This window comes from Papio anubis, chromosome 14 (assembly GCF_008728515.1).
Source record: "Papio anubis isolate 15944 chromosome 14, Panubis1.0, whole genome shotgun sequence".
In the NCBI taxonomy this organism is placed as follows: Eukaryota; Metazoa; Chordata; class Mammalia; order Primates; family Cercopithecidae; genus Papio; species Papio anubis.
In genome coordinates, this window is record NC_044989.1 from 246,707 (window position 1) to 274,318 (window position 27,612).

Here is a 27,612-nt window from a genome sequence, read left to right on the forward strand (position 1 = left end):
AAATAAAATCCTATAGTTTTTCTTTAATGTTTATAAATACACATCCTCAAACAAATCCTAGGACTCTTGACTATTCTGTCCTTATGGCTCTACCCAGACAATACCATCTGCCGACAAGGGCTCGTATGAATGGAGAAACATTGCTTTGCTGAATTCCGCTTTTTAAATTGGATCCAGTTAGATCTGTTTAAAATACATCTACATGTAAAATTTTGAGACTGCTTAGAAGTCTTAAGGTTCCTCCTAGTTTTGCATTTTCATGATTACAAAATCGCTTGGGAAATAATGGATACAACCTTATTTGGAATATTTCCCAGCAAATCAGGGCCTATCTGAAGAAATTATGTCACCAATATATAGTAGCCTCTACTTTAAAAAAATGCTAATTATCCCTTAGAGAAATTCTTAGGCTTCAAGTTTTCATTTGTTTATGACTTTTATATTCTGTGACCTTTTGCCAGTGTCATGGTCTCAGTAAATCTGAAGACACGAATTCCCAACAGTGAACCTGTTAGAGAGGTAGAGAGTCACTTTGAAGACTATTCATTATAACAAACACTTCATTTATTACTTGTGTTTATTTACAGTATTTACATATTGCACAATAGCTGGAATACCATTTTACATTTATTATACAAAGGACCAACAGAATTAGCCACAGATTTACACTCCACTGTTCCTAAAACATGACCAAAATTTTAATTTTTCATGCCATTCCAAATAATACTCTGAGAATTTAACAGTGAAAGTAATACGGAATATTAAATTATGTTATATGAAAATATACTTTAAGATTCTGCTTATGTTTCTAAAGAAACATTTTTTGTGATTTCAGCTAATCAAGAAAACGAAATATTCTCTGTGTTTTATAGCACTACACATCAAACGTGGAGCATTCCTTTTGTGGTTGTTTTTAAAATAAGAGTGACAGATATCACTGTCAATACACTGATTTATCGAATATGTATCTGCAAACAGTGTCAACAACATACAAAACTCAAAGGACTTATTGAAGAGTCTGTCTGCAAAAATAAATCTCTTGTCCATGAGGGGATGTGTATAAAGATAGTTCTGTTTCCCTGTTGGTTTCCAAGGCACTTCTCATGGCTCCTGGTGTGCTGCTCCTGTACAGTCTGCTCACTGCTGAAAACAAATACATTGCGTTTGATATGACTATCCACACTTCTTCCTGTGAATTCCAGAAGACCTGTCACTTCAGTTAGGGGACACAACATGTTTATAAACACAGGCAGGCTCAGAGTGCGTCTGTATGTCTCTGTGTTACAAAAAGTGTAGTCTACTGTATTTTGAAAAATAACTTCTTTCTGCAGTTACTACATGGCTGCGATGCTAAAGCAATGAAAGTCGTCACAGATACATGTGGATGCTTATTAAAGTTTGAAGAAGAGTGCTCAGTCTTACATGTGCTATCAGAATCCTCAGTAGTCCAGGCCACAGGGATTTACCTGGCAGTTCTGCAACCTCAGCGTTCACAGAGTTGGTAAAGCTAATAATCAAGATTAGACAGTTGTTTCTAGCATTCTTTGTTGGAATATCTAAACCATTGGTATTCTGTTTATTTTTAAAAGAATTATAAACTTCGAGGTTACTAAGATGAGGCTGCATTTGGGAGAGTGCACTGGGCACTCACTACTCAGAACTCCTTTTCTTTGACAATATTCCAGAGCTCAGGCTTCTGATTGACTGACCTGGAAGTCCAACAATGAAGTGCGTCTGTGACTGTTAGGGAGGGTAGGTGGGGACATTGTTCTCTTTGGCTGAAGAGGTCTATTAATGAGCTTCAGAATGCGGCAAATGGATTTGCTCTGAGATGAGGGCAGAGCCCTTCCTGCTAAACACCTGCTTTTCTCAGGCTCTGGGCCTTTCTTTACAAAGAGAAGGTCATGGTTTGCAGTCTTGCCCTGCCGTCCTTGTGTGTCAGGACAGAAGTGCGTGTGGCAGGTTGTTAACCAGCAGAACCGGGACTGCAGGGCCTTCCTGATGCCACACCGTCGCACTAGTGTGGGCACCGTGGGATGCCTGCCCTGCCCTCTGGTGTCTCACTGAGGTCTGCAAAGCACAGAGAAACCCTGGACTGTATCTACACTGTGGTGACCAGCTAGGTAACAATTTGCTGTTGCCGTTTAAAACTTTTGGACTTTGAAGAAAGTATCTTTAAAAAAAAAATAGAAGTTATGAAATTATAGTTAAGAGGGTATCAATGTTTTAAACTATACCTATGTCTTGGCCAAAATGAACCCAGTTACAGCTGCGACACCTGTGGCTGTCAAGCAGGTGGCCTTTTGGGAACAGAAGCTTGCGAGCCTGGGCCTTGCCCTGTTACCTTTACCTGCATCTCATCGTCAGTCAGGCTCTGATGTGATTGTCCGGTGATGGGGAGAGTGATGTAAAGGGTGCTGGAGACTATCAAGGGGATTCCGCCACAGCTTTTCTGCGGGGCATCACTGTGGCATTTGCAAAGCATGAAGTGCCATGCAGAGACCCATCCAGGAGCCTGAGTCCCACTGAAATGACCATGTCCTTCAGTGTAACTGCAGCTGCCTCCAGCAGCAGCCAGCAGAGGGGAGGCAGGGGTTGGCTAATGGACATGTAGACAGAGTAGCTCTTCGAGTGGCTAAAACAGTGGGGAACTGGCTCTCCTCACTTGTAAGTAAGTGGAAAATTTCCAAGGATGTCCCTGGCTCATCTCTGGGAACAATGGGATTTAATTATAAAGAAATACCTAAAAAAAAAAAACTCATCTCCCCTGGCATATCACCTTGGGTGACAGGAATATACATCTGTTCACTGATTTAAAGAGAAGAAAGTCCATGTGACATACAGGCAGTGGATGAGCGGCTCGAGAGAACTGGAAAGAGCAGGGACCTGGGGGGACATTACTACACAGCACTTCCCAGCTTTGCCTGGCATTGAAACCTTCACTGTCTCCAAAGAAAAAGTGCAGTGAAACTGTGCAAAACGCAGTCTCAACCCACCATTACCCACCGGCCTGCCTCCCCCAGTGCCATTCCTCTCATTAGCAGCAGTTTCTTCTACTGGGAAAGATGCTTCCTGCTGGTGTTGGGGTCATGCAGGCAACCCCTTCTGCTGCTGCTACCTAAATATTCATAAGCACTGCTTCTCCACAGAGAGCACATCTGTATAGGAAAGAGCACTACCTACCCTCATCCATTTTACATGAGACAAACTAGAGTAACCACTAGAAAAATACTCCCTTTTCATGAATGTGCTCTGAACAGCTGTCGATGGGCAGGAAGCCTGTCTGTCTTGTGCTGGTGTAGCCAGCATCGGGCAGTGCCCAGACATACAAGACGTAGTAAGTATAAAATGGGTGAAATTACAGTGGCATCCTGCTGTCTAACGTGACTGAATTCTGTGGCATTTGTCAGGAAAATAAAACCTTACCCTTCAAAACATCCGCTGATGGTTGCTGTTACATGTTGCATATCAGCCCTCGAGGGGCCAAGGTACAAAGTTCAGTTCATAAATGTGGTATGCATTTACGTTTTTACTATTAGAGGCTATGAAAAAAAAAACCATTGATAGAAACATTTAAAGAGGATAGCTGTTCTTTATGAGCTTACTGTCATGATAGACTACAACTCAAACATTTACGAGATGTGATCATTTGAATTTACATGGACAATGTTGGTCATCTACTTAACTTGTGAGTGTTAGTGAATGAATGAATGCCTCAAAGTAAACAGGGACAATTTTAGTCTGTTCCTGGCTTATGCACTCAGTCATATGCTGAAACTGGCGGATTTGCTGTGTTTCAGAGCAGGACCCACTCAGTGCCCACGTGACGTGCGGTGAGCAGTGAACAGCAGCTGCCTGGGCAGTGTCGACAGGTCAGTAGGGCAGCTTTCAGCACTGAGATAAGAGTGTTGGACCTTCTCTACTTAGAATACGGCTACCTCAGCCAAAGAATGAGTGTTCCTAAACTCCTGTGAAGTTTTCATGTCCCAAGCGTGATTCCCGTCTTTGGTATGTGCTCCAGTGCGCTTCTGTCCAAGCTTACCTTATCCTCCATGCACACTGGACTGACAGCCAGCCGGGTAAGAAGCCTGGCGCATCTTTTATAGTCTATGGTGAAAATAAATCACAGACCCTTGTCAGTTACTTAAAAAACAAATAAATCACTTTTTTTTTTGCAAGTATATCAGCTACTAAAGCCATTTATTTCTTTAAATATCTGAATTCCCTGGAAGCAATACGGAGTCTAATCTGCAGGCATGGGTTCTAAGTTGTTGACTTAATAATTTATGGTACTTCAAGGGCTTAAGCTTCAATGGCAGAAGTGGGATGATGTAAGTGGGGCTGCGGAGGGAGGGAGACAGACACGAAGACTGCATGGCTGAGCTGGCTGCCCATTGCTTCTCTCAGAAATAGCTTCCTACGTGACAATCCTTCCATACCCTTGTGCTACTTTTGGGTCATGTGCAGGCTGAATCCCAACTTGAGTTGACCATGGGACAAAGCCTTCTGCCTGTAAATTCTAAAGAAAGTGGGTCAAAAGTCAGCAGAGCAGAGGCCTGGAGTGGATGGCGAGCAGAAGCAATGTGCCCATTTCTAAGTGGAGACTAATACTCCTTGGTATCGTACACAGTCTCCCATTCCACTATTCTGGCCATGCTGCCTGTAGAAATTGAGTAGTGGTCATGGCCATAAGGGAAAATATGTCCTCAGGGTGAAGATCTATGGAAAGCTGAAATCGTTTGTAAATTATTCAAGAATAGAAAATTCTTATTAAAAGGAAGAATTTATACCCAACTGAAAATCTGAGTTGAACGGGTAGATTGACAATGATAAATGTATACAACATGTTAGATAAGTAGCCAGCTCTACTTTCAAAAATATGCCTCCTAAATACTTATGGCACATATTGTTAGGGATTTTTCAAACAGAAAATGTTTTTCAAAGGGAAAAAGGATGCCCAAACAGTGGCCCTGGGTCATCTGAACGCCTGGCTTTCTCTTTCACAAGCAGCAGCATGCCTTTTAGAATGTAGTTTTCCTAAACAGATTCCACATCATGAATGCAGTGGATTGTGTGATTTCAATGGCTGATCTAATCAATGAATTGTAAAGACTTCCACTTATGTCATGTCCAGGCTCCCAGCTGACCACATCCTGCTTAACCCAGGTGTTTTCAGCAATGTCTTGCAAACCTTCATGTGCAGACCAATCATCTGGGGATCTTACTAAAATGCAGATTTTGTTCAACAAGTCTAGATGGGACTTACTTCTGCATTCCCAGCAAGCTCCCCATAGGACCACACTTTGAGAAGGCACTAAGTTCCTTCAGGTCTGATATTCCAGGATCCCAAGAACTTTCTTTTATATGGCCTAACGCAGTAAAGAAGTGGTCCAACTTCAGCTCTCCAGTTCTTTATGGGCTAAGAAGAGGCAGAAAGCAACAAAGTAGCCTCCCATCTCAAGGCACAGATCTCTCCGCCTTCTCCCTCTCCATGGCCCAGGCTGAGCTGTGAGCAGGAGCTTAGTATCACAAAGCCGAGTTGCTATGAGCAAAAGGAGGAATCGAATGGGGCGCAGCTTGATGCCCTGGAAAAAGGCCTGCAGAGTCAACCATGAGATCTGTGCCTTAGTTTTGCTGATATCTGACAGCACAAGAGCAATTCCTCATCCATAAATGAAGAGATGAGACTGAATGACTCAGAGGTCACTTCCAAATTTGGAATCTGTGATCCTATTACTGTAAGGAAATATGTAATATAAAATATATGCACATCAAAACAATACAAATGATAAAATTTTCTGGCCCCAAGAGCCACATTAATGATTCCCAAACAGGTGATTACATTCCAAAAGAAGAAAACAGAGTACTAGTGTGCCAGGTCCACATGGAAGGGTGCGGCCCAGCACCAAGAATATGAAAACGAAACTCTTCAGGAAGTGTGTGCTGCTGGCCTTGGCGTGAGGATGGTGTCGCTAAAGCCATGGTCAGAGGGGCCGAGGCTGCGTTCCATGTGTCTTCGTGCTGTTGGTGCAAATGCCAAGCATGCATGTGCCTCAGCCTTGTCCAAAACGTGCTGGTGATACTACTTCAGTGGGCTGAGGCTCACTGGCATGCACCTGGCACACAGAAGAAGCCCTATACATGATGGTTGTTATTATTCGAAGTAATTTTGCTGCCTAAACAAAGAAAAGCACTTATACTTTGTGTACATTGGCTTTTTGTTTGTTTGTTTTTGGAGGGGGAAGGCAGGACAGCAAGTCTGGTCTGCTGCCTGGTCCGGCTGGAGAGCCCTGATGACAGCAGTTAGCAGGATGCCTAGTGTCTCTGCGTGACTTTTCTGTAAGCCTTAAATGAAATGAAGGTTGGAGTCTGAATTTAAAAAAAATGGGTTAGGGCCCTATCACTGTAGCTAATAAAGCTTCAGTGAAGAGAACAAGGAGCTGCTTTTGGAGAAATAAAATGTTTTGTTATGAATAAATAGCCAGAAGCAGGTTAGGAAGACTGAAAAGAAACAGGAGAGAAAGCTACTGCTGAGAGCTAGGTTGATAAGGGCAACTCTGCATTTCTGAAGGAGTGATGGAGCCAGCCAGAGAAACAGTTTTGAAATCACAATGAAATTCTTGGGTGATGAGGTTATAATTACTGATGGGAAGAAAAAGTCTGCTCAGAGCAGTGGAGATGATCCAGGTCAATCTTATTCTTGGAGTCATTTTAGCAACTCATTCTTAACATCTGTTTGACTGCCATAGTAGAGTACGCACAAACATGGGCATTGGAGGAGAATTAACAGAAGGAGAATCGGAGTTCAGCCCATCCCAAGAGCCTATTATTCCAGTGACTGTAAATAATTTCCAGTTTGGCGTTATCTGATGCAGAAGTTAGTTATCTTCTGCAATGGTCTGGCCATCTTGGCCCCTAACTCCATAGTGAGGAAGGAATAGGCAAATTTGAGCTAAGAAGGCAGGGGCCTATATGAGGAAATGGAAAGAGGTGGGAACCGCTGCCTGCACTGCGCTTGCATTTTATAAAAATTCAATGCTGTTACTTACATGCAGGAATGGTGCAGTCTCTGGTATTGTGATAAAGTCTATGGAAGTGTTTGCTGCACTTTGGACTAAAATAAAGAGGGCCTGGAACATGGAAGAAGAAACAGATCATGAAGACTCACAGGTACAAAGGAACTCTGGGAGAGGTGAGGAACGAGGAGGAAACTTACCTGTAAGGTGTTTTAGAAACTTGTCCTTCATCCTCAGATCTCGAGGAACAATTTCTGTTTCAGGGAAAAGAAAGTAGTATATTACCTGAAGGAAGCATTTTTTAAAAATATGATCTTAAGTGAATGTTGAAGAAAATTGGAAACTCCATATTAGCCAAGTTGCTTTACACAAAATAAAAAAGGCTGGGGCCCTGGATTGCAACACGACAGTGAAGAAGACTCAGTCTGTATCAGGGACATTTACTTTCCTTGAAATAACAGTAACTACTCCTGAAACTCCAGGATTATGTCTGCTCTCTACCCCATGGGATGCAGACAGAGACCACGAAGTTATAGAGGTAAGAAAACGTTTTTTTTTTTTCTTTTAAACATTTAACTTCCAGTGAATAAGTCACTTTTAGGCACTTTAATTTTGAGGACCTTGGGAATCAAATCCCACAACATTTCAGAGTTTTTAGAGAACACTTGACCCATCACAAAAAAAAATGGGTTATAGAATATTAATTTTTCTAGATAAATATTTAGAATAAGGATTAAAAGACCACGTTTCAGTGAGGTGTAAATTAGTGGGAATACGCATTAACCTGGTTTGTAGGGTAAGAATCCTAGGGAAAGACTCAGTCAGGCAAACTTCCACCACCAGGGTTCTCCGCAGACAGTGGGTGGGGAGAACCCTGCGGGTGTTCTTGAGTTCAGCTTTGTTTTTGCGTGTTTACAGCCCTCTCCATCTTCACTCCCCCCTTCAGGGCTCCTGGCTGAGCCCCGACTGTGTGAAGTCAGGCCCTCTGAAGAGGAGCATTGGCATCCCTTGCAGGGCATCCCCTAGTGAGAGTCTTCATTCACTCCTAACTTGACGCGGCCGGGGTAAAGCTGACCTTATCATATTTGACCTGATTGTGTCACAAAAGCATTAGAAGCTTTCATGCTTTCCTGGGAAATTCCCCGTGGGCCGCCACTCTGGGCAGGGCCACGAAGGAGCCTGGATGCTTCCTTCTCAGTTGGGAACGCTTTGCTGGAAATGCTTCCATTTCCAAAGTGACGGGTGACAGTTCCGTGCGGAAAGCACCAACCCGCACAGCAGCTCACGCGCGCCAGGAGGAGACCGGGCGCTTCTCTGCCAGGCCTCATGCGCGGACCTATTGCTGCTATTTTCTTTTTCTTAAAAAAAAAAAAAGGAATTCTGCTGTTCAATGGTCAAAATTGATGTCTCTTTTTGAAACGTGTTTCTCAAAGACAATTCTATTTCCCAGCAGCCCCGGCCCTCGGGCGCGCTCGGCCCCACTCACCCACTCGCTGCTCCGGCGAAGGCCCCAGCCCCGCCGCCTCCGCGCGGCCCAGGGCGCAGTCCCGCCCGAGGAGCTGCAGGCCCTTGTGCTCCGCCGAGTGGTGCTTCCGCAGCTCCTGGACGAGCTCCACCACCAGCCGCAGCAGCGCCTGCCCGTCCGCCGGCTCCCGGGGCTCCGCGCCCCCCCGGCCGCGCCCCGCCGCCCCCAGCACCAGCAGCAGCCCCAGGAGGAGGGGGCGCCCGGGTCCGCGCATCGTGCGCTCGGGGCCGCGGGGCTGGGAGACTCCGACACGCGCCGGGAGCTGGGCTCGCTGCGGGAGAAGGGGCGCGGGGGGCCGGAGAGAAAGTCAGCGGGGGAGGGGGACGGAGTGCGGGGCGGCGGCGGGAGGGGAGGCGGGAGGAGCCGCTGGCGCTGGACCCGGTCCCGCACCTTCGCGGACCCCGAGGAACGAGCCGGCAGGTGAGGGGGCCGCGGTCTCCTCGACGATCCCGCCCGAGGTCCCGCCCACGGGGAGCGACCGCCGCTGGTGCCGAAAGGAGCCCCCGGAACCCGCCCGCCCGCCCGCCCGGCCCCTCCTAACTTTCGCCCGAAAGGCCGCGTCCGCCGAGCGCGCTGCGCCTGGCGCGGGCACAACTTTCTTTCCCCTTCGGAAGCCCCGGGTGCCAGGCAGCTCCCCGGCCGCGGGCGGACCTCGGAGGGGCCGCGCCCCCGCGCCCACCTCTTTCCAAGAACGCGGCGCCGCGCGCCGGGCCCGGCGGCAGCGCTCAAGTTTCCAGCGTTGCCTTTGTGCGGTGGTCGCCGGCGGGCGCCGAGTCCCCGAAGCCCACGGAGGAGGCCGGGTGCGGACCCTCGCGCTGGCCCCGGCCGCGCCACGTGCTGGAAGCCCCTCGCCTCCGGGCCGCTGCGCCCGCCCGCACCTGCCCCGCGCCCCCGGGGAGCCACCTGCGCGTCGGGGCCGGGCCGGTTACCTGCAGCCTCTGGAGCCGCCGGAGTCGCCGCCGTCTGTGCGCACGTCTGTCCCCGCGCCCCGAGCTGCGCCACTACTCCATGCCCGGCGGGCGGAGCGCACGGGACGCGGGGACGCGGGACTCGGCCGCTCCGAGCGCTGGACCCGCGGCCGCCCTGGGGTGCGCCGGCTCCGACTCCCGCCTCGGACCTCGGGGCCCTTCTTATCCCCGCGCCCGCCGACGTCAGGCGGGTCCCCGAGGGCTCCGAGCGGGGCTTTAATTAGAAGCCGCTGAAGTGTTCGTACCCCCATGCGGATCTTCGTCAGTACCCCCGCCTCACCTCGCTCTCGCCTTCCCCCCGTCTCCCGCCCCCCTCCCAATCCGCCCCCGCCCCCGCCCGGTCCCCCCACCCGCATCTCCACCGCGTCTCCCCCTCGCCCGCGCCCCGTCTCCCGCGCCCCTTTCCTCCCCACCTTCCCCGTCTCCCGTCTCCTCTCCTGCCCCACCTTCCCCCACTCCCCGTCTCCTCCTCTTCCCCCCTTTCTCCTCCCCCCGCCCCCCCCCCAGCCTGTTTCCCTCCGTTCCTGTCACTTGTGACAGGATGAGAAGAAACGCCTTTACCAGGAACTCGGTTCTGTTTTTGTCTAAATGTAGATCTTGGGCTATTAAAAAGGGAGCTGCCCGATTGCTTCGACATTTAATAAGTCAATTAGAGTCCATCCGTTTTGGAGGGATCCGCTCTCGGGACCCCGAGGGGTCTGCCCCGCCCGAGCCCAGTCCCCAGGTTCGGGTCCCCAAGCCCCGGTCCCCGAAGCGGGGTGGCCAGGAGGCAGGAGCTTGGCGAGCGAGGCGGGCTTGCACCGCCTCCCCAGACCCCCCGCGACAGGACTAGTGAAGGTCCCTCCCCCGCAGGGCCCGCGCCGCCTGCGCGCTCCTCTGCGCTGGACCCTCGGCCGGCGGGTACCTCGCGCCCCGGCAGGGAAAGCCGGCAGGAGGGCACTTGCCTCCCGGGCTCGTCTTTAAGAAAGTTTGGCTCTTTGGCTGAAGCCCGGCACATCTGTGAAAGTTCAGCAATTTGCCTCTTTTGTTTTATTCTTGTAAAATGTATTATCCATCAGTTGCGCACTTTCCCATTCAATTGGTGCTTTCTGGGCAAGAGCTGGACGTCTTCCAAGTCCGCGATCTGGTTGGGAAAGGTGTTCTGAGTACAATCAGAGAGGCGGAGTGGGCGAGAATTAAAGGCCTGCACCAGGATCGCGGCAGTCGCAGGACCGCGGCGGGAAGATGCTGGCCCAGGCGCACGTGCGCGCGGGCGGTGCGGGCTGGAGGCTGCGCGCCCCGGTCCCCTGAGCTCTCGGCGAGGCCCCGTCTACGCCCGTGTCCGCGTCCTTTCTCTCTCCCTGCACCGGGTCTGTTTCCTTAGGAGGAGAAAGTGTCCGGCAGAACTGGGCAAGGAGGCAGCGTGGAGAGGGAAGATATGAAATGTGCCTGTTCAGGACCCCGCCCCACGCCCTTGGGATGTGCGTTCTCTCCGCTCTCTTTAAAAACAGATGGTTTGATTTCACAGCGAGGCTTTTCTTCTTTTTGTTTTTGCAAGCAACATGACTGAAATGTGAACATTTCTGCTAAAATACACTCAGAAAAAAAGTAAAATTTTATGTCAAACAGACCGTAGGCACTTGAAAGGAGGCATTTTTCCTTTCTCCCTTTCCCTTTAGACACTTGAGTTCCTCTGGCGAGAGCGACGCCTGGCGATGGAACCGGCCCTTCCCGGCCCTGCTCCCTGTCCTGCTCTCAGGGCCCACCTCGCAGCTGGTGGACACCGCAGTTCCCAGAAAAATAGAACCATGAGAAGATTTCACTGTTGTAAAATAGCTTGGTGTAAGACAGTTTTTCAAAAAATCTTTGTATGGTAAAAAGAAGAAAACACATTTTCACTTATTATTTTAAATTTACGTAGACTCTATTAGAATAGTATTTTATACAATCAAAAGCTAAATTTCTTCTATAAAATACCAGTAGGATCTATTCCCCCCCCCAACACACACACAAATTCTACCTACCGAGGAAGCCTTGCTAGTAATTAATATTATCTCTTTTCTTTTGCAGTTTTTATTGGGACAAATGGATTCCTTGAATGAGCCCTTTCTACCATCCAAGTATGGGCCAAGACTTTTGCCCAGCTCAGCAGAGGTTTGGTGGATAATCAACAGCAGCAGAGCTGATGCTTGGTTGGTCTTTGGATTAAGGAGATCTTACAATTAAGAGTCAGGCAATTTATGTGTTCATTTGTTTTTACAAAGTTCCGTGCTAAAATTATCTAGGTGCTGCTCATTTTATATTACAGAAACAAATTTTACAGATTTTAACAAACTTAGAGTGTACCACTGATTTGTTCATCTTTATTGAACTTTTAAGTTAATGGTATTGTCAAGATGAACCCCTTGGAGTTCTCCAGTCACCAGAAATACGTGTGCAGTCATCCCTTGGTATAGCATGAGACTGGTTCCAGCAGATACCGAAATCCAGGCACATTCACGTCCCACAATGGGGCCTGTGGAACACGCAAATACGGAAAGTTGCCCTCCCTCTGCGTGCGTTTCGCATCCTCCAGCTGCTGTGTTTTCGACCCACGTTTGAAAAAAAAAATCTGTAAGTGGACCCCTTCAAACCCGTGTTGTTCAAGAATCAACTGTGTTGTGTCAGTACAGTCTGATCTGCTAAATCCATTGGCTATGCCGGTTAGTGCAAAGTAAAGCACCCCAGTGCAGATGAACATATGAAGCTGTATTTAACAAATCGCTTAGTCTCTCCTCTACTTTTTCTGTAAAATGAGGTGATTGGGCTAGTTGGTCTCCAAACTCTAAAATTACATAATACTAAGATTATTACCAAAACAAGTCTTAAAACAAGATGCCGTGTTCCCTACAAAAAGCTGAAGATAATTCACTTGAGATCATCACTATGGGTTTCACCATCTATTTGCAGACAAAAAGAGGTGATATATTTATATAAAATCATTTAATTCCTTCCTTTAGAACGTGAACAACATTCTACTGTCAAGGGTCCAGGAAGCCAAAAAGAAAAGAGGCAAAATTAGCAACAAACTATATTCTAGGATTACTGGAAAAAAAATTTTTCTAGATTTGATTTAGTTGGTTATCTTTTTGAGAAAACTGTGTTGGATCATAGGAAGAAAACCGAGCAGAGAAAAAAAAAACAAACCTGTATTTAATCTACTCTAAGGGTACTACGTATAGGTCATGAGATGGGTGAGTTATTTTTTTCAATTCATAAACAGGTTAACGTTCTGATGTTTTGTTTTGTTTTGTTTTGTTTGCGACTGAGTCTCGCTGTCTCCCAGGCTGGAGTGCAGTGGCGCCATCTCGGCTCACTGCAAGCTCCGCCTCCCGGGTTCACACCATTCTCCTGCCTCAGCCTCGGGAGTAGCTGGGACTACAGGTGCCCGCCACCACACCCGGCTAATATTTTTGTATTTTTAGTTGAGACGGGGTCTCACCGTGTTAGCCAGGATGGTCTCAATCTCCTGACCTCATGATCCGCCTGCCTCAGCCTCCCAAAAAGTTCTGATGTTTTGACTGCAGTCATTTTTTTCTTCATCCAGAGGGTATGTATTTAATTTTAGATGAATATTAGCTGCCTTCAAAGACTTCTAAAATACGTATGTATTAACCACATGCTTTAAAATGAATTGTTATATTTTTCAATCATTATGTCAATCATTTAACAATCTAATGAAGCTCGTATTGTAGAATAAAATAATCACCTTTCATAAAGGATAGCATCATGTACTATAAGCAAATATTGCTTACTCTTTAATATTTACCAATTCTGTTTTTTTTTCAAGCTATCAAAATGCTATTAGTATGCTAGGCACGTACTAAACAGTGTTTAAAGCATTTAGGAAGACAAGCTTTCTAACAGGATTAATTTTCCTAGTATAAATGTAATAAATATAGACTCATAAGTGAAAATGTATGCATGATATCTGCTGCTTATTCTAGATCAATGAAGTACAGCATTCTATGTAACGCTTCTCCCCTTCTAGGGAGGAAGAAGATGATTCCAAAAACATGGTCATCTACTGCCGTCCCATTCTTCGACACCGCTTTTGCATCTACAAATGCACGCTGCTATGCAGAAATCAGGTGAAAGTTTTATTTAAAGGGTTGGGTTAAGATAGCATGGCTGATTTGCTTTTTTAAAAAATTTATTGTTCCATGGCCAAGATAAAGAGGACTTTTCATGGGGAAAGGCTTAAAGGTAGTATGGACTTTACCTTGTTCCTTCAAACTGAATTTTAGTTATAAAATCTAAAAACACTGTGATGCTTACTTGCCATTTGGAGGCACCAATCTGACATCTTTGATGGAAGCAGTAAGAATAAATTTGAAAGAACACACCCATCATCAACATATTTTTAAAAACCCTTTTATTTGGTATAAAGGCTACATCAACAGTCAAACTCATCCATGACAATATTTCAACAAACTATATTCATAGATGCTGAGTAACAACAACGATATATCTACATTCCATCTGTTTTCTGCAGGAAAGCAAATATCCTGATCAGAAGTGACACACACAATGATCTAGGTTCATTGCAGAGACATCCAAAGTGTCATAAAGGAACCACCTACCAAAGTATGTTTTTGTTTGTTTCTAGGATAAGCTAACCATGGTGATGGGGGTGCCTCCTGGATAGAAGGAACTGCATCTGCAAACTCCCAAGGAGGAGGCACCAGAACCTCTTGGATCTGCTGGGAAGACGGGCTGTAGGAAGGGGGTGGGAGGAACAGATGGAGAGTCACCTCCCCTGAACTCCACTTTCTTTCAAGAACACAGCACAGCAGAGTGCAAAGGATGTGGGCTTCAAAGTCACAGAAATGGGCTCAGGTTCTGATTCTTGCTCACATATGTGTGAACTTGGGCAAGACAACTTCTTTGAGCCCAGTTTCTTCATGTCTAAAATGACAGGAGTACGTACAACCTCAGAGGTTTTATAAACATTACATAAGGTAAAGTATGTTAACTTTTTAGTGTAGTTTAAATGTCTTGTAACTGATCAATTATTGCTATTACTGCCTTTCAGAGTGTCTGCTGTCATAATGGTCTATTTTTTTCCTATATTTTATCCCTTACAATATGGCATGAAAGAGAGCATTATCCAATCCTGGAGAATGTCTGGGGCATCAGAATTTGGTGACTTGTTCACAGCTGCATAGAAAATCTATAGTTAGAAGTGGACTGAAATATCCTGAATTAGTAAGTTTCCATGTGACCAGCACTCAGAACAGTGGGTGAGGGCTCAGTCCAGTGGAGTCGGATTCAGACCTGTGCGTGAGGGCCCCTGCTGCTGCCTGAGGCATGGTACCTGTGCTGTTAGGATGGTATATAAGTGTGGCTGGCTGGGATATGCTAGGGCTATGAATTCATAGCCCTAGTTAAGAACAGTGTATGTTTTGCTCACCTGACCCTTCCCTAAAACCATGGGGACATTTCAAGACTGCTTTCTCTGATATTTTTGCCACTATTGTAATGCAGTCCATTAGGCAGAGTGCTTGAGACACTGTCTTAGTCCATGTGTGCTCCTAGAACAATATATCATACACTGGTAGCTTATAAACAACAGGAACATATTCCTCAGTTCCGGAGGCTGGAAGTCCAATATCAAGGCAGACTGGGTGTTTGGTGAGGGCCCGCCCTCCTCACCAATGGCGCTTTCTCACCGAGTCCTCACATGGGGTCCGCCCTCCTCATAGATGGCGCGTTCTCACCGAGTCCTCACGTGGAGCCCATTCTCCTCATAGATGGCTTTCTCACGAGGTCACTTCATTGAGGCCGCCCTCCTCATAGATGGCGCTTTCTCACCGAGTCCTCACGTGAGGCCCGCCCTCCTCACAGATGGCGCTTTCTCCCGAGTCCTTACGTGGAGCCCATTCTCCTCACAGATGAAACTTTCTCACGAGGTCATACGTGGGGCCGCCCTCCTCACAGTGGCTTTCTCCCGAGTCTCTGTGGGGCCCATTCTCTCCTCCTGAATGGCTTTCTCCCGAGTCCTCCGTGGGGCCCATTCTCCTCTGAGTCGTGGCTTTCTCCCCGAGGTCACTACGTGGAGCCCATTCTCCTCTGAATGGCTTTCTCCCGAGTCGCCACATTAGTCCGCCCTCCTCACAGATGGCGCTTTCTCACCGAGTCCTCATGTGGGGCCCATTCTCCTCACAGATGGCGCTTTCTCCCGAGTCCTCACGTGGGGGCCCATTCTCCCTCACAGATAAGCTTTCTCCCGATCTCACGTGAGCCCATTCTCCTCATAGATGGCGCTTTCTCACCGAGTCCGCCACGTGAGGCGCTGCCTCCCCCTCATAGATGGCTTTCTCACGAGTCCCTTCACGTGGAGCCGCCCTCCTCACCCAGATGGCTCACCGGAATCCCTTCACGGTGAGGCCATGCCACTCTCCTCACAGATGGCACTCCCAGTCACTGCGTGGAGCCATTTCTCTCACAGATGGCGCTTTCTCCCCGAGTCCTCCGTGGGGTCCGCCCTCCTCACAGATGGCGCTTTCTCCCCGAGTCCTCACGTGGGGCCCGCCCTCCTCACAGATGGCTTTCTCACCGAGTCCTCATGTGGGGCCCATTCTCCTCACAGATGGCGCTTTCTCCCCGAGTCCTCACGTGGGGCCCATTCTCCTCACAGATGGCGCTTTCTCCCCGAGTCCGCTCACGTGGGGCCCATTCTCCTCATAGATGGCGCGTTCTCGAGTCCTCACATTAAGGCCCATTCTCCCTCATAGATGGCTTTCTCACCCGGAATCCTTCGTGAGCCATGCCTCCTCATAGATAAGCTTTCTCCCGGGGTACTGTGGGGCCCATTCTCCTCACAGATGCGGCGCTTTCTCACGGGTCGCTACGTGGGGTCAGCCCTCCTCACAGATGGCTTTCTCCCGAGTCCTCCGTGGGTCAGCCCTCCTCACAGATGGCTGGCTTTCTCCCCGAGTCCTCCGCGTGGGGCCCATTCTCCCCTACAGATGGCTTTCTCACGAGGAGTCGCTACGTGAGCCCGCCCTCCTCATAGATGGCCGCTTTCTCCACCGAGTCCCTCCCGTGGGAGCCCCATTCTCCTCCACAGATGGCTTTCTCCCAGTCCTCAAACGGGGCCCATTCTCCCCTCACAGATGGCTTTCTCACGAGTCCTCCACGTGGGGCCCATTCTCCCTCTGAATGCTTTTCTCCCGAGGAAGGTCCTCCGTGGGGCCGCCCTCCTGAGTAGCTTTCTCCCGAGTCTACGTGGAGCCCATTCTCCTCACAGATGGTAGCTTTCTCCCGAGTCACATGCATTAGAGCCCATTCTCCTCACAGATGGCGCTTTCTCCCGAGTCCTCACGTGGGGTCCGCCCTCCTCAAAGATGGCGCTTTCTCCCCGAGTCCTCACGTGGGGCCCATTCTCCTCACAGATGGCTTTCTCCTAAGGTCCTCACGTGGAGCCCATTCTCCTCTGCCGGTGGCTCTCACGAGTCCCTTACGTGAGGCCCGCCCTCCTCATAGATAAGCGCTTTCTCTTTGAGTCCTTAAGTAAAGAGGCCCGCCCCTCCTCACAGATGGCTTTCTCCCGAGTCTCATGTGGGGTCCGCCCTCACACAGATGGCGCTTTCTCACGAGTCTCACATGTGCAGAGACCCATTCTCCCTCACAGATGGCTCTCCCGAGTCACTCCGCGTGGGGCCCATTCTCCCTCTGGTCGCTTTCTCCCCGAGTCCTCACGTGGGGCCCATTCTCCTCACAGATGGCGCTTTCTCCCGAGTCCTCACGTGGGGCCCATTCTCCTCACAGATGGCGCTTTCTCCCCGAGGTCCTCACGTGGGGCCCATTCTCTCCCTCACAGATGGCTTTCTCCCGAGGTCCTTCACGTGGGGCCCATTCTCCTCATAGATGGCAGCGTTCTCCACCGAGAGTCCTCAGGTGGAGCCCATTCTCCTCATGAGTAAAGGCGCTCTCACCGAGTCCTTACGTGAGGCCCGCCCTCCTCACAGATGGCGCTTTCTCCCCGAGTCCTCACGTGAGGCCATTCTCCCTCACAGATGGGCGCTTTCTCCCGAGGTCCTCCATTGAGGCCCATTCTCCTCACAGATGGCGCTTTCTCACCGAGTCCTCACGTGGGGTCCGCCCTCTTCATAGATGGCGCTTTCTCACCGAGTCACTTCGTGGGGCCATTCTCCCTCACCGATGAAACTTTCTCACCGAGTCCTCACGTAGGGCCTGCTTTCTTCATAGATGGAGCTTTCTCACTGAGTCCTCACTTGGTGGAAGGTGCAAGGGAGCTCTCTGGGTTCCCTTTTTAAGGACACTAATCCCATTAATCAGGCTCCACCCTCAGGACCCCATTACCTCCCAAAGACCCCACCTCCTGACACCATCAGTCTTGGGATTAGGTTTTAGCACAAGCACTTTGGGGAGACACAGACACTGAGACCACAGCAGATAGGCAGCACCAGTATAACGCAGGCCAGTTGCTGGTCCCAGGAGAAACCGGAGGCAGAGATGCCCAACCTTTTGGCTTCTCTGGGCCACACTGGAAGAAGAAAAATTGTCTTGGGCCACATGTAAAACACACAAACACTAACAATAGCTGATAAGATTTTTTAAAAATCACCAAAGAAATACCATGTTTTAAGAAAGTTTACAAATTCCTATTGGGTGCATTCAAAGCTGTCCTGGGCTGCATGTGACCCGCGGGCCACAGGTTGGACATGCTTGGAAATGGACATCCAACAGAAACAGTCTGCACCTCCAGGAAGGAAGGGAGAATTCGTGCTAAGAAGCTTTGATTCACTCACACGTCCCATGGCCATTGCTTGGGTCCTCAGGTGCTCAGGGGACAGAGGGAGAAATTCTGTCCACAAGAAACCGGCATTGTTTGGTACAGTGTGTCCCATGTGTTGTGTGCTCCTGGAGACTGGGCTGAGTGTAGAGTGGGGGCCACTCCCTTGAGGCTGGTTTATGGATGAAGGGGGCAGGGAAGGCACATGTAAAGTAGCCAAGGTGCCGGGTCCCAGCGTGCTTGGAATGTGTGAGGGGCCCTTCTGGAGCCGAGTGTAGGAGAGACAAGGGGAGAAGAGGCCATTCTCAGTGCCACTTGCAGTACTCTGAACTTCGTCCTGCAGGCGGTGGGAAATGATTGGCAAGCCTTGAGCAGGGGACCAACATGATCAGATCTGTGTTTTATGGAGGTGGCTATGGATGATGGACGAAAAGAGTTTGGGGCCGTGGGTAGACAGACCAGTCCTGCCTGCCTCTGCCCACCCTCCCCAGTGGGCAGACAGGCAAGCCAGGGGCTTTCTGACCTTCCCTCCTTCCGTCAGATGCTGTTGCTAAGCAGAGAGATGAGAAGTGTCCCCCACGTCCAGCACTGCACCAGGTGCCACAGGTAAGACAGTCCCTCCTGCATGGTTTTCTTGCTTCAGAAGGTAAACACTAGCAAACAGATAACTATATGAAACAGTAGGAAGTTATAAAAAGAGCATGGAAGAAAGAGGGAAGAAGGAGAGAGACAAATGCTGAGATAGAGATAAGATGGTGAGGGTAGAGGGGACCTGCATCTGATAAGGTGGTTGTAGAATCATCTCTGAGGACATGGTATTTGAATCGAAACCTCAGCATGGACGCAGCCAAATTTGTAATTGATGCAGGCGAAAAAAGGAGGAGGCTCAGAACTGGGGCATGGAGATGAGGATGGAGAGTAGAGAAAGTGTTGGCTTCCTAAGAGAATCATCTTTTATAGAAATCACCTGTTTCATCCTGACATTGGCATTCCCAGTATGAACATTTCTGTAAGAGCATTTAAAAGTACTGTTGAAAACATAGCCTTGAGCTTGGGACCATGTGCAGCCTCCAAAAGTTAATTCTTCCCTCCATTCAGCAAAAACTGACCACGTGCCAGCCACATCCTGAGCATAGTTTTAGGCGGAGCAGGCACTGTGGTGAGCAAAGTAAGTTCCTATTACTTGGCTTATTGAAGATGTAACTTTTACCTACATGAAAAAAGAAACAGACAATTTATAAAAACAGACACAATACAAAATTAAGCTTTAAATATGAGCACAACACCCTGTTCTGCTTTGTCTGGGAGCTGAGAATGACACTTGTTAAGCCAGACATTTTTTGTTGCTACACATGTGAAAGGGAGGGCATCTCAGAGGTGACGCCATGCTGACAGCTGGTGTGATTCCCTCACAATGTGCAAGTACTGGGCATTTCAGAGGTGGCCATGTGCTGACAACCAGGTGTGCTGCCCTCACCATGTAAAAGCACTGGGCATCTCAGGGGTGACCTTGTGTTTACAACCAGGTGTACTCTCCTCGCTGTGCACAGTTAGGCACTGGGGATCTCAGGGTTGACCCTGTCCTGATCACCAGGTATGCTGTCCTCACTGTGCACAGGTTGGGGCTGGACACAGCAGGGACCCAGGTGTGTGCAAGGTGCAGCGTTTGTGCTATGGGGAGGACCTGCAGATACATCCAGTTCCTCATTCCTGTCCTCAGAAACACACTGGGGCACAGTGGCAGTGGGACAAAAAGCTGCTTGTGTGCTGTGATGTGAACCTCAGGGTGACTCAAAACCTGATCGTGCTCCATGTTCTGTTAGGCTGCTGTCAATAAATGAACAATTTCTCGTAGATGTCTTTGGATATTTCTATGTCTGTACCTCCTCTTTCGGCAATGAGTTCCATAAGTTTACTCTTCACAATATAAATTACTTTCTTCAATTTGTCCTCAGTATAAATCAGATATGTTTAAACACGACTCTGAGGTTTTCTCTTTGTCCTTATGGGCTGGGAGTTGACACCTTCAAAGTGAAGAAGGAGACTTTTGTTTTCTCTCAGAATGAATGCATGTACTATTTAATTTTTAATTGTGATAAAACATATGTAACATAAAACTTACCATTTTAACCATTTTAAGAGTGCAGCCCCGTGGCATCAGGTAAATTCACAATTTTGTACAACCATCATCATCACTGTTCAATTCCAGAACTTTTCATCATCCTGACCAGAATCTCTGGACCTGTTAAACACTAGCTCATCATTTCTCTCTTCCCCAAAACTCTGGCAAAAGCAACTCTACTTTTTGCTCCCATGGATTTTTTAAATTGACATGTAATAATTGTACATATTTATGGGGTACAGTGTGATATATTGGTGCATGTGTACCATGTGTAACCATCAAATCAGTCTAATTAGCATATCCATCACCTCAGTTCTCGTTTCTTTGTGTTGAGAGCATTCAAAATCCTCTCTTCTGCTGCTTGAAAACAGTCAATTACCCTCTGAGGAGACGAGAACTTCTTCCTTTGTAATTGTAGGTTTGTTCGTGTTAACCAAGCTCCCCCTGCCAGCACCCCACTCCCTCACTGTCTCCTGTAACCACTGTGCTATTCACCACGTCTGTGAGCTCTTCTTTAGCTTCCACATGTAAGTGAGGCCATGCGGTGTTTTTCTTTCTGTGTCTGGCTTATTTCACTTAGCACGATGTCCTCCAGGTTCACCCATGTTGTTGCAAATGACATGATTTTCTTCTTTTTAAGGCTGAGTAGTATTCCAGTGTGCATCTTGCCACATTTCCTCTGTATTCACCTGCTGTTGCTGTCAACTTGGATTGAATCTGCATTGTGGCTGTTGTGAATAGTGCTGCAATAATTGGGGGGTGCAGACATCCCTTCCATATCGAGATTTCCCTCCCCTTTGATTAACATTCAGTAGGAGGTTTGTTGGACCATATAGAGGTTCTGTTCTCAGTTTTAGCTTTTAAGTGGCTGTACCAGTTTACACTCCCATCAGTCGTGTAAGAGTTAAGGAAAGGCTTTGAGTCAGAGGAGACCAGGCAGGGCAGCTGATTTTGAATCCTACTCCGACACTCACTGTGGCCACAGCCAGTCCCTGTGGCTCTGGGCTTTTAATCTCCTCATGAGCAAAGTGGGGCTGCTTTCCCTTTCTTTTTAGTGTGTAGGTCTTTTTAAAGGATTGAATCAATTAGTAAATATAATTGTCTCTATAAACTAAGCAGCTGGCTGTGTTATTTTTTTCATGCTGTTCATAATTTAGTTGACTTTGACCAAATACATTCCTGGTTTTCCTTTCAGAATCCCATGTTTCAGGGACTGTGTTTATGTGGTAACATTTTGGGTTTTTGTTGTCTTAGAACCTGTCATGGTGAAGTACTGATTACAACTTCATTCAGAGTGTCACAGTGCATGTGCCACCCTCGTTCTGACTCAGGAATTTGGGTCCCATTTAGTTGTCATCTCTGCTTTCACAGAATCTAGGGCCCCCATCAGTAGTGACTCCCAGGCTCTGCTGCTGAATGGTCAAAAATCAATACAATGCATCAGATGTATTTCATGTATTTCTCTCTATATATATTCAAATGGAAATTCGCCTTCTTTCTTTATAGTTTTGAGGCAGCATCAGCAATATTTCTGCTGTGCCGATGCCCTCAACAGGCCTGGCTTTCAGCGGTGCACTCCCTCCCTCAGCTCACAGGTTTAAAACCTCTGTCACTGACATGATTGTATATCTAGAAAACCCCATCTTCTCAGCTTAAAATCTCCTTAAGCTGATAGCAACTTCAGCAAAGTCTCAGGATACAAAATCAATGTGCAAAAATCACAAGCATTCCTATACACCAATAATAGACAAACAGAAAGCCGAATCATGAGTGAACTCCCATTCGCAATTGCTACAAAGAGAATAAAATACCTAGGAATCCAACTTACAAGGGATGTGAAGGTTTTCTTCAAGGAGAACTACAAACCACTGCTCAACAAAATAAAAGAGGACACAAACAAATGGAAGAATGTTCCATGCTCATGTTATGTTAGAACGAATCAATGTCATGAAAATGGCCATACTGCCCAAAGTAATTTATAGATTCAATGCTATCCCCATCAAGCTACCATTGACTTTCTTCAAAGAATTGGAAAAAACTACTTTAAATTTCACATGGAACCAAAAAGGAGCCCGCATAGGCAAGACAATCCTAAGCAAAAAGAACAAAGCTGGAGGCATCATATTACCTGACTTCAAACTATACTATAAGGTTACAGTAACCAAAACAGCATGGTACTGGTACCAAAACAGATATATAGACCAATGGAACAGAACAGAGGCCTCAGAAATAACACCACACATCTACAACCATCTGATCTTTGACAAACCTGACAAAAACAAGCAACGGGAAAAGGATTCCCTATTTAATAAATGGTGCTGGCAAAACTGGCTAGCCGTATGTAGAGGGCAGAGGCTGGACCCCTTCCTTACACCTTATACAAAAATTAACTCAAGATGGATTAAAGACTTAAATGTAAGACCTAAAACCATAAAAACCTTAGAAGAAAACCTAGGCAATACCATTCAGTTCATAGGAATGGGCAAAGACTTCATGACTAAAATACCAAAAGCAATGGCAACAAAAGTCAAAATAGACAAATGCAATCTAATTAAACTAAAAAGCTTCTGCACAGCAAAGAAACTATCAGCAGAGTGAACAGGCAACCTACAGAATGGGAGAAAATTTTTGCAATCTATCCCTCTGATAAAGGGCTAATATCCAGAATCTACAAATAACTTAAACAAATTTACAAGGACAAAACAACCCCATCAAAAAGTGGGAGAAGTATATGAACAGACACTTCTCAAAAGAAGACATTTATGCAACCAACAGACATATGAAAAAATGTTCATCATCGCTGGTCATTAGAGAAATACAAATCAAAACCACAATGAAATATCATCTCACGCCGGTTAGAATGGTGATCATTAAAAAGGAAACAACAGATGCTGGAGAAGATGTGGAGAAATAGGAATACTTTTACACTGTTGGTGGTGTAAATTAGTTCAACCATTATGGAAGACAGTGTGGCAATTCCTTAAGGATCTAGAACTAGAAATACTATTTGACCCAGCAATCCCATTACTGGGTATATACCCAGAGGATTATAAATCATGCTACTATAAAGACATATGCACATGTATGTTTATTGTGGCACTATTCACAATAGCAAAGACTTGAAACCAACCCAAATGTCCATCAATAATAGACTACAGAAAGAAAATGTGGCACATATACACCGTGGAATACTGTGCAGCCATAAAAAAGGATGAGTTCATGTCCTTTGCAGGAACATGGATGAAGCTGGAAACCATCATTCTCAGCAAACTATCACAGGGACAGAAAACCACACACCACATGTTCTCACTCACCACATGTTCTCACTCATAAGTGGGAGATGAACAATGAGAACACATGGACACAGGGAGGAGAACATCACACACTGGGGCCTGTCGGTGGGGTGGGGAGGCTGGGGGAGGGATAGCACTAGGAGAAATACCTAATGTAAATAATGAGCTGATGGGTGCAGGAAACCAACATGGCACATGTATACCTATGTAACAAACCTGCATGTTGTGCACATGTACCCTAGAACTTAAAGTGTAATAAAAAAAGTCAACATCATAAAAGACATAAATAAATACATAAATAAATAAATAAAACCTCCGTCACCGTGTGCGTTGTCACCACCCATATCCTCTTAGGTGCTCAGAAAGGATTCATTTTATATCTACCTTTTTCCCCCATCTATGAACGATTTACCACTATCATATGGCAGCTGTTATGCCCTTGGATCATTTTCAAAGGCTTTCAGAAGATGGGCAGTGGCCTGAGGGTCTCCTGGTTCCTGCTATCTGCACATTGACGCTGGGCTCCCGAGTGGGACATGACATGCCCTTGTTAGGCATTAACATTCCTTGCTATGCTGATGTATGACAGATGTTCACCGTTTCCCACGTGTTGCCTTATTGTGCTTCACAGACAGTCTCCCTTTAACAAATCAAGGGCTTGTGGCCACCCTGCATCCAGTGAGTCCATCAGTGCCATTTGTCCACCGCACGTGCTCACTTCATGTCTCTGTGTCACAGTTTGGGAATTCTTGCAATACTTCAAACGTTTTCATTTTTATTATGTGTTTTATAGTGATCTATGATCAGTGATCTTTGATGTTACTATTGTAACTGTTTTGGGGCACCATGAACTATACCCATATAAGATGGTGAATTTAACTGATAAATGTGTGTGTTCTGACTGGTCCAATGAACAACCATTTCCTTTTCTCTCTCTCCTCTCTTCAGGCCTCCTTATTCCCACAGACACAGCAATATTAAGATTAGGTCATTTTTCTTTTTTTCTTGACTGAGTCTTGCTCTGTCATCCAGGATGGAGTACAGTGGCACAATCTTGGCTTACCGCAACCTCCAACTCCCAGGTTCAAGCAATTCTCCTGCCTCAGCCTCCCAAGTAGCTGGGATTACAGGCATGTGCCACCCCACCCAGTTAATTTTTGTATTTTTAATAGAGACGGGATTTCACTATGTTGGCCAGGCTGGTTTCGAACTCCTGACGTCAAGCAATCCACCCGCCTATGCCTCCCAAAGTGCTGGGATTATAGGAATGAGCCACCACACCCAGCCTACGATTAGGCCAATTGATAACCCTGCAATGAAGTCTAAGTGTTTCAGTGGAAGGAAGAGTCTCATGTTTGTCACTTTAAATCATATCTAGAAATGATTAAGCTTAGTGAGGAAGGCAGGTCAAAAGCCAAGATAGGTTCAGAGCTGAGCTTCCTGCACCAGTTAGCTAAGTTGTGAGTGCAAGGAAAAGTTCCTGAAAGAGATTGAGAATGCTACTCCAGTGAACACATGAGCGGCAAGAAAGCAAAACAGCCGGGTTACTGCTATGGGGAAAGTTTGAGTGGCCTGGACAGAAGATCTAACCAGCCACAACACTCCCTTCAGCCAAAGCCTCATCCAGAGCAAGGCCTCTAATTCTTTTCATTTCTATGAAGGCTGAGAGAGGTGAGGAAGCTGCATAAGGAAAGTGTGAAACTAGCAGAGGTTTATTCACGAGGTTTAAGGAAAGAAGCCATCTCTATAACATAGAAGTACAAGGTGAAGGAGCAAGTGCTGATGGAGAAGCTGCAGCAAGTTCTCCAGAGGATCCAGCTGAAATCACTGATGAAGGCAGTAACGCTAAACAACAGATTTTTCATGTGGACAAAACAGTCTTCTACTGGAGGAAGATGCCATCTAGGACTTTCATAGCTAGAGAGGAGAAGTCAATAGCTGGCTTGAAAGCTTAAAAGAAAGACTGCCTCTCTTGTTAGGGGCTAATGGAGTTGGTGACTTTAAGTTGAAGCCTGTGATGATTTGCCACTATCCAAATCCCAGGGCCTGTAAGCATGATGCTAAGTCTGCTCTGCCTGTGCTCTATAAATAAAACGACAAAGCCTGATGAAAACACTTCTGCTGACAGCATGGTTTAGTGAGTATTTTCAGCCTGCTGTTGAGCTCTACTGCTGAGACAGAAAGGTTCCTTCCAAAATATTAATGCTCATTGACACCTGGTCCCTCATGAGCTCCAATGGGGATGCACAAGAAGACGGGTGTTGTTCTCATGCCTACTAAGACATCATCCACTCTCCAGTCCATGGATCAAGGAGCAATTTTGACTTTCCAGTCCTATTATTTAAGAAATATATTTTGCTAGGCTATATCTACCATAGATAGTGATTCCTCTGATGGAGCTGGGCAAAGTAAATTGAAAACCTTCTGGAAAGAATTCACCATTCTAGATGCCATTCAGAACATTTATGATTCATGGGAGGAAGTCAAAATATCAACATAAACAGGACTTTGGAAGAAGTTGGTTCTAAATTTCATGGGTGATTTTGAGGCGTTCAAGACTTCAATGGAAGAAGTAACCAGATGTTGTGAAAATAGCAAGAGAACTAGAATTAGAAGTGGAGCCTGAAGATGGAACTGAATTGCTTCAATCTCATGATAAAACTTTAAACTTTAACAGGTGATCAGTTGCTTCTAATGCATGTGCAAAGAAACTGGTTTCTTGGGGTAGAATCTACTTCTGGTGAAGATGCTGTGAACATTGTTGAAATGATCACCAAGGGTTTAGAGTATTTTATAACCTTAGTTGATAAAGCAGTGGCAGGGTTTTGAGAAGAAGGACTCCAATTTTGAAATAAGTTCTACTCTGGGTAAAATGATATCAACCAGCATCACATGCTACAGGGAAATGGTCTATGGAAAAAGAGTCGATCTATGTAACAGACTTTATTCTTGTCTTATTTTCAGAAATTGCCACCACCACCCCAACCACCCGGGTCATTCATCAGCCATCAACATGGAGGAGACCTCCACCAGCAAAAAGATAATGACTCGCTGAAGGCATTGTTAGCATTTTTAGCAACACATTTTAAAATTAATGTTTATACTTTTTTCAGACATAATACTATTGTGTACTTAATCGACCACATTATAGTGTAAATATCACTTTTGTATGCATTGGGAAACCAAAATATTTGGGTGACTTACTTTATTGCAGTATCTCTTTATTTGGATGACCTGGAACTGAGCCTGCACTATCTCCAAGGTGAGCCTGGATATTGCTTTTATTTTCTATGTAATCATTACTTCACATTAAAAAATAGACATTAGAAAATTGTCATACTAAGAATAATAATGGTCAGCTATAGCACCATCACATTGAGGTCTGAACAATATCTGGTTTGAGTGGGGTGTTGGCAGATGGCAGTGGGTGATTACTGGTTTCCCCAGAGTGGGACCATTTGAGTTGGAGAAGAGATTCCTCCTTTAAAAGGGACATTTTTATGGTAAAGCCTGTATCTTTAAATTGCTTTAACTTTACTAAGATTAAGATATATTTTAACTACTTGGCACATTTTAGTAATTGATCTTATATTGCATTTATATTCTAAATAGTATTTGTATAGCAAGAAGTAAATGCGACTTGCACAATTCAGTACATTTGATACTGATTTCTTTAGGAGGACCCTTACTCAGTGCCACCAATAACCATGACATTAATGCGGATGTGGCCAGTCCGGTGGAGTCCAGACTGAAATGACACCTGACACCGAAGAGTGTCATGTTAAAGGCTTTTCTAGTTGAAATATTAAAAATAAACAGTTCTCAAGGGACTGTTTTTGCCAAAATTAATTGATGGCTGTTTAAAATGGTTGACAGCTCTTCTTATGCTTGTGATTTGACCTTATTCAA

The 27,612-nt window shown here is 46.4% G+C and overlaps 1 protein-coding gene and 1 non-coding gene across 3 annotated transcripts; one reads left to right on the forward strand and one right to left on the reverse strand.

Annotated features, from left to right (window-relative positions):
* Window positions 1-542: 542 nt before the first annotated feature.
* Window positions 543-8,809, reverse strand: ALKAL2 (ALK and LTK ligand 2). 2 transcript variants are annotated; one of them, XM_009183582.2, is made up of 5 exons: window positions 8,503-8,809; window positions 7,217-7,270; window positions 7,050-7,130; window positions 4,043-4,107; window positions 543-1,140 (listed from the first exon to the last, which is right to left on the reverse strand). In XM_009183582.2, the coding sequence occupies exons 1-5, from the start codon at window positions 8,753-8,755 to the stop codon at window positions 1,138-1,140; spliced, it is 456 nt and encodes a 151-aa protein (XP_009181846.1). In that variant the 5' UTR covers window positions 8,756-8,809; the 3' UTR covers window positions 543-1,137. The 2 variants fall into 2 exon arrangements, with proteins under 2 accessions (XP_009181846.1, XP_031510754.1); XM_031654894.1 differs by having other exon boundaries at window positions 543-1,143.
* Window positions 8,810-13,023: 4,214 nt separating this feature from the next.
* Window positions 13,024-14,566, forward strand: LOC103876657. The gene is made up of 2 exons (XR_004178141.1): window positions 13,024-13,618; window positions 14,137-14,566. It is a non-coding gene; the product is annotated as an uncharacterized LOC103876657 (transcript).
* The last annotated feature ends 13,046 nt before the right edge of the window (window positions 14,567-27,612 follow it).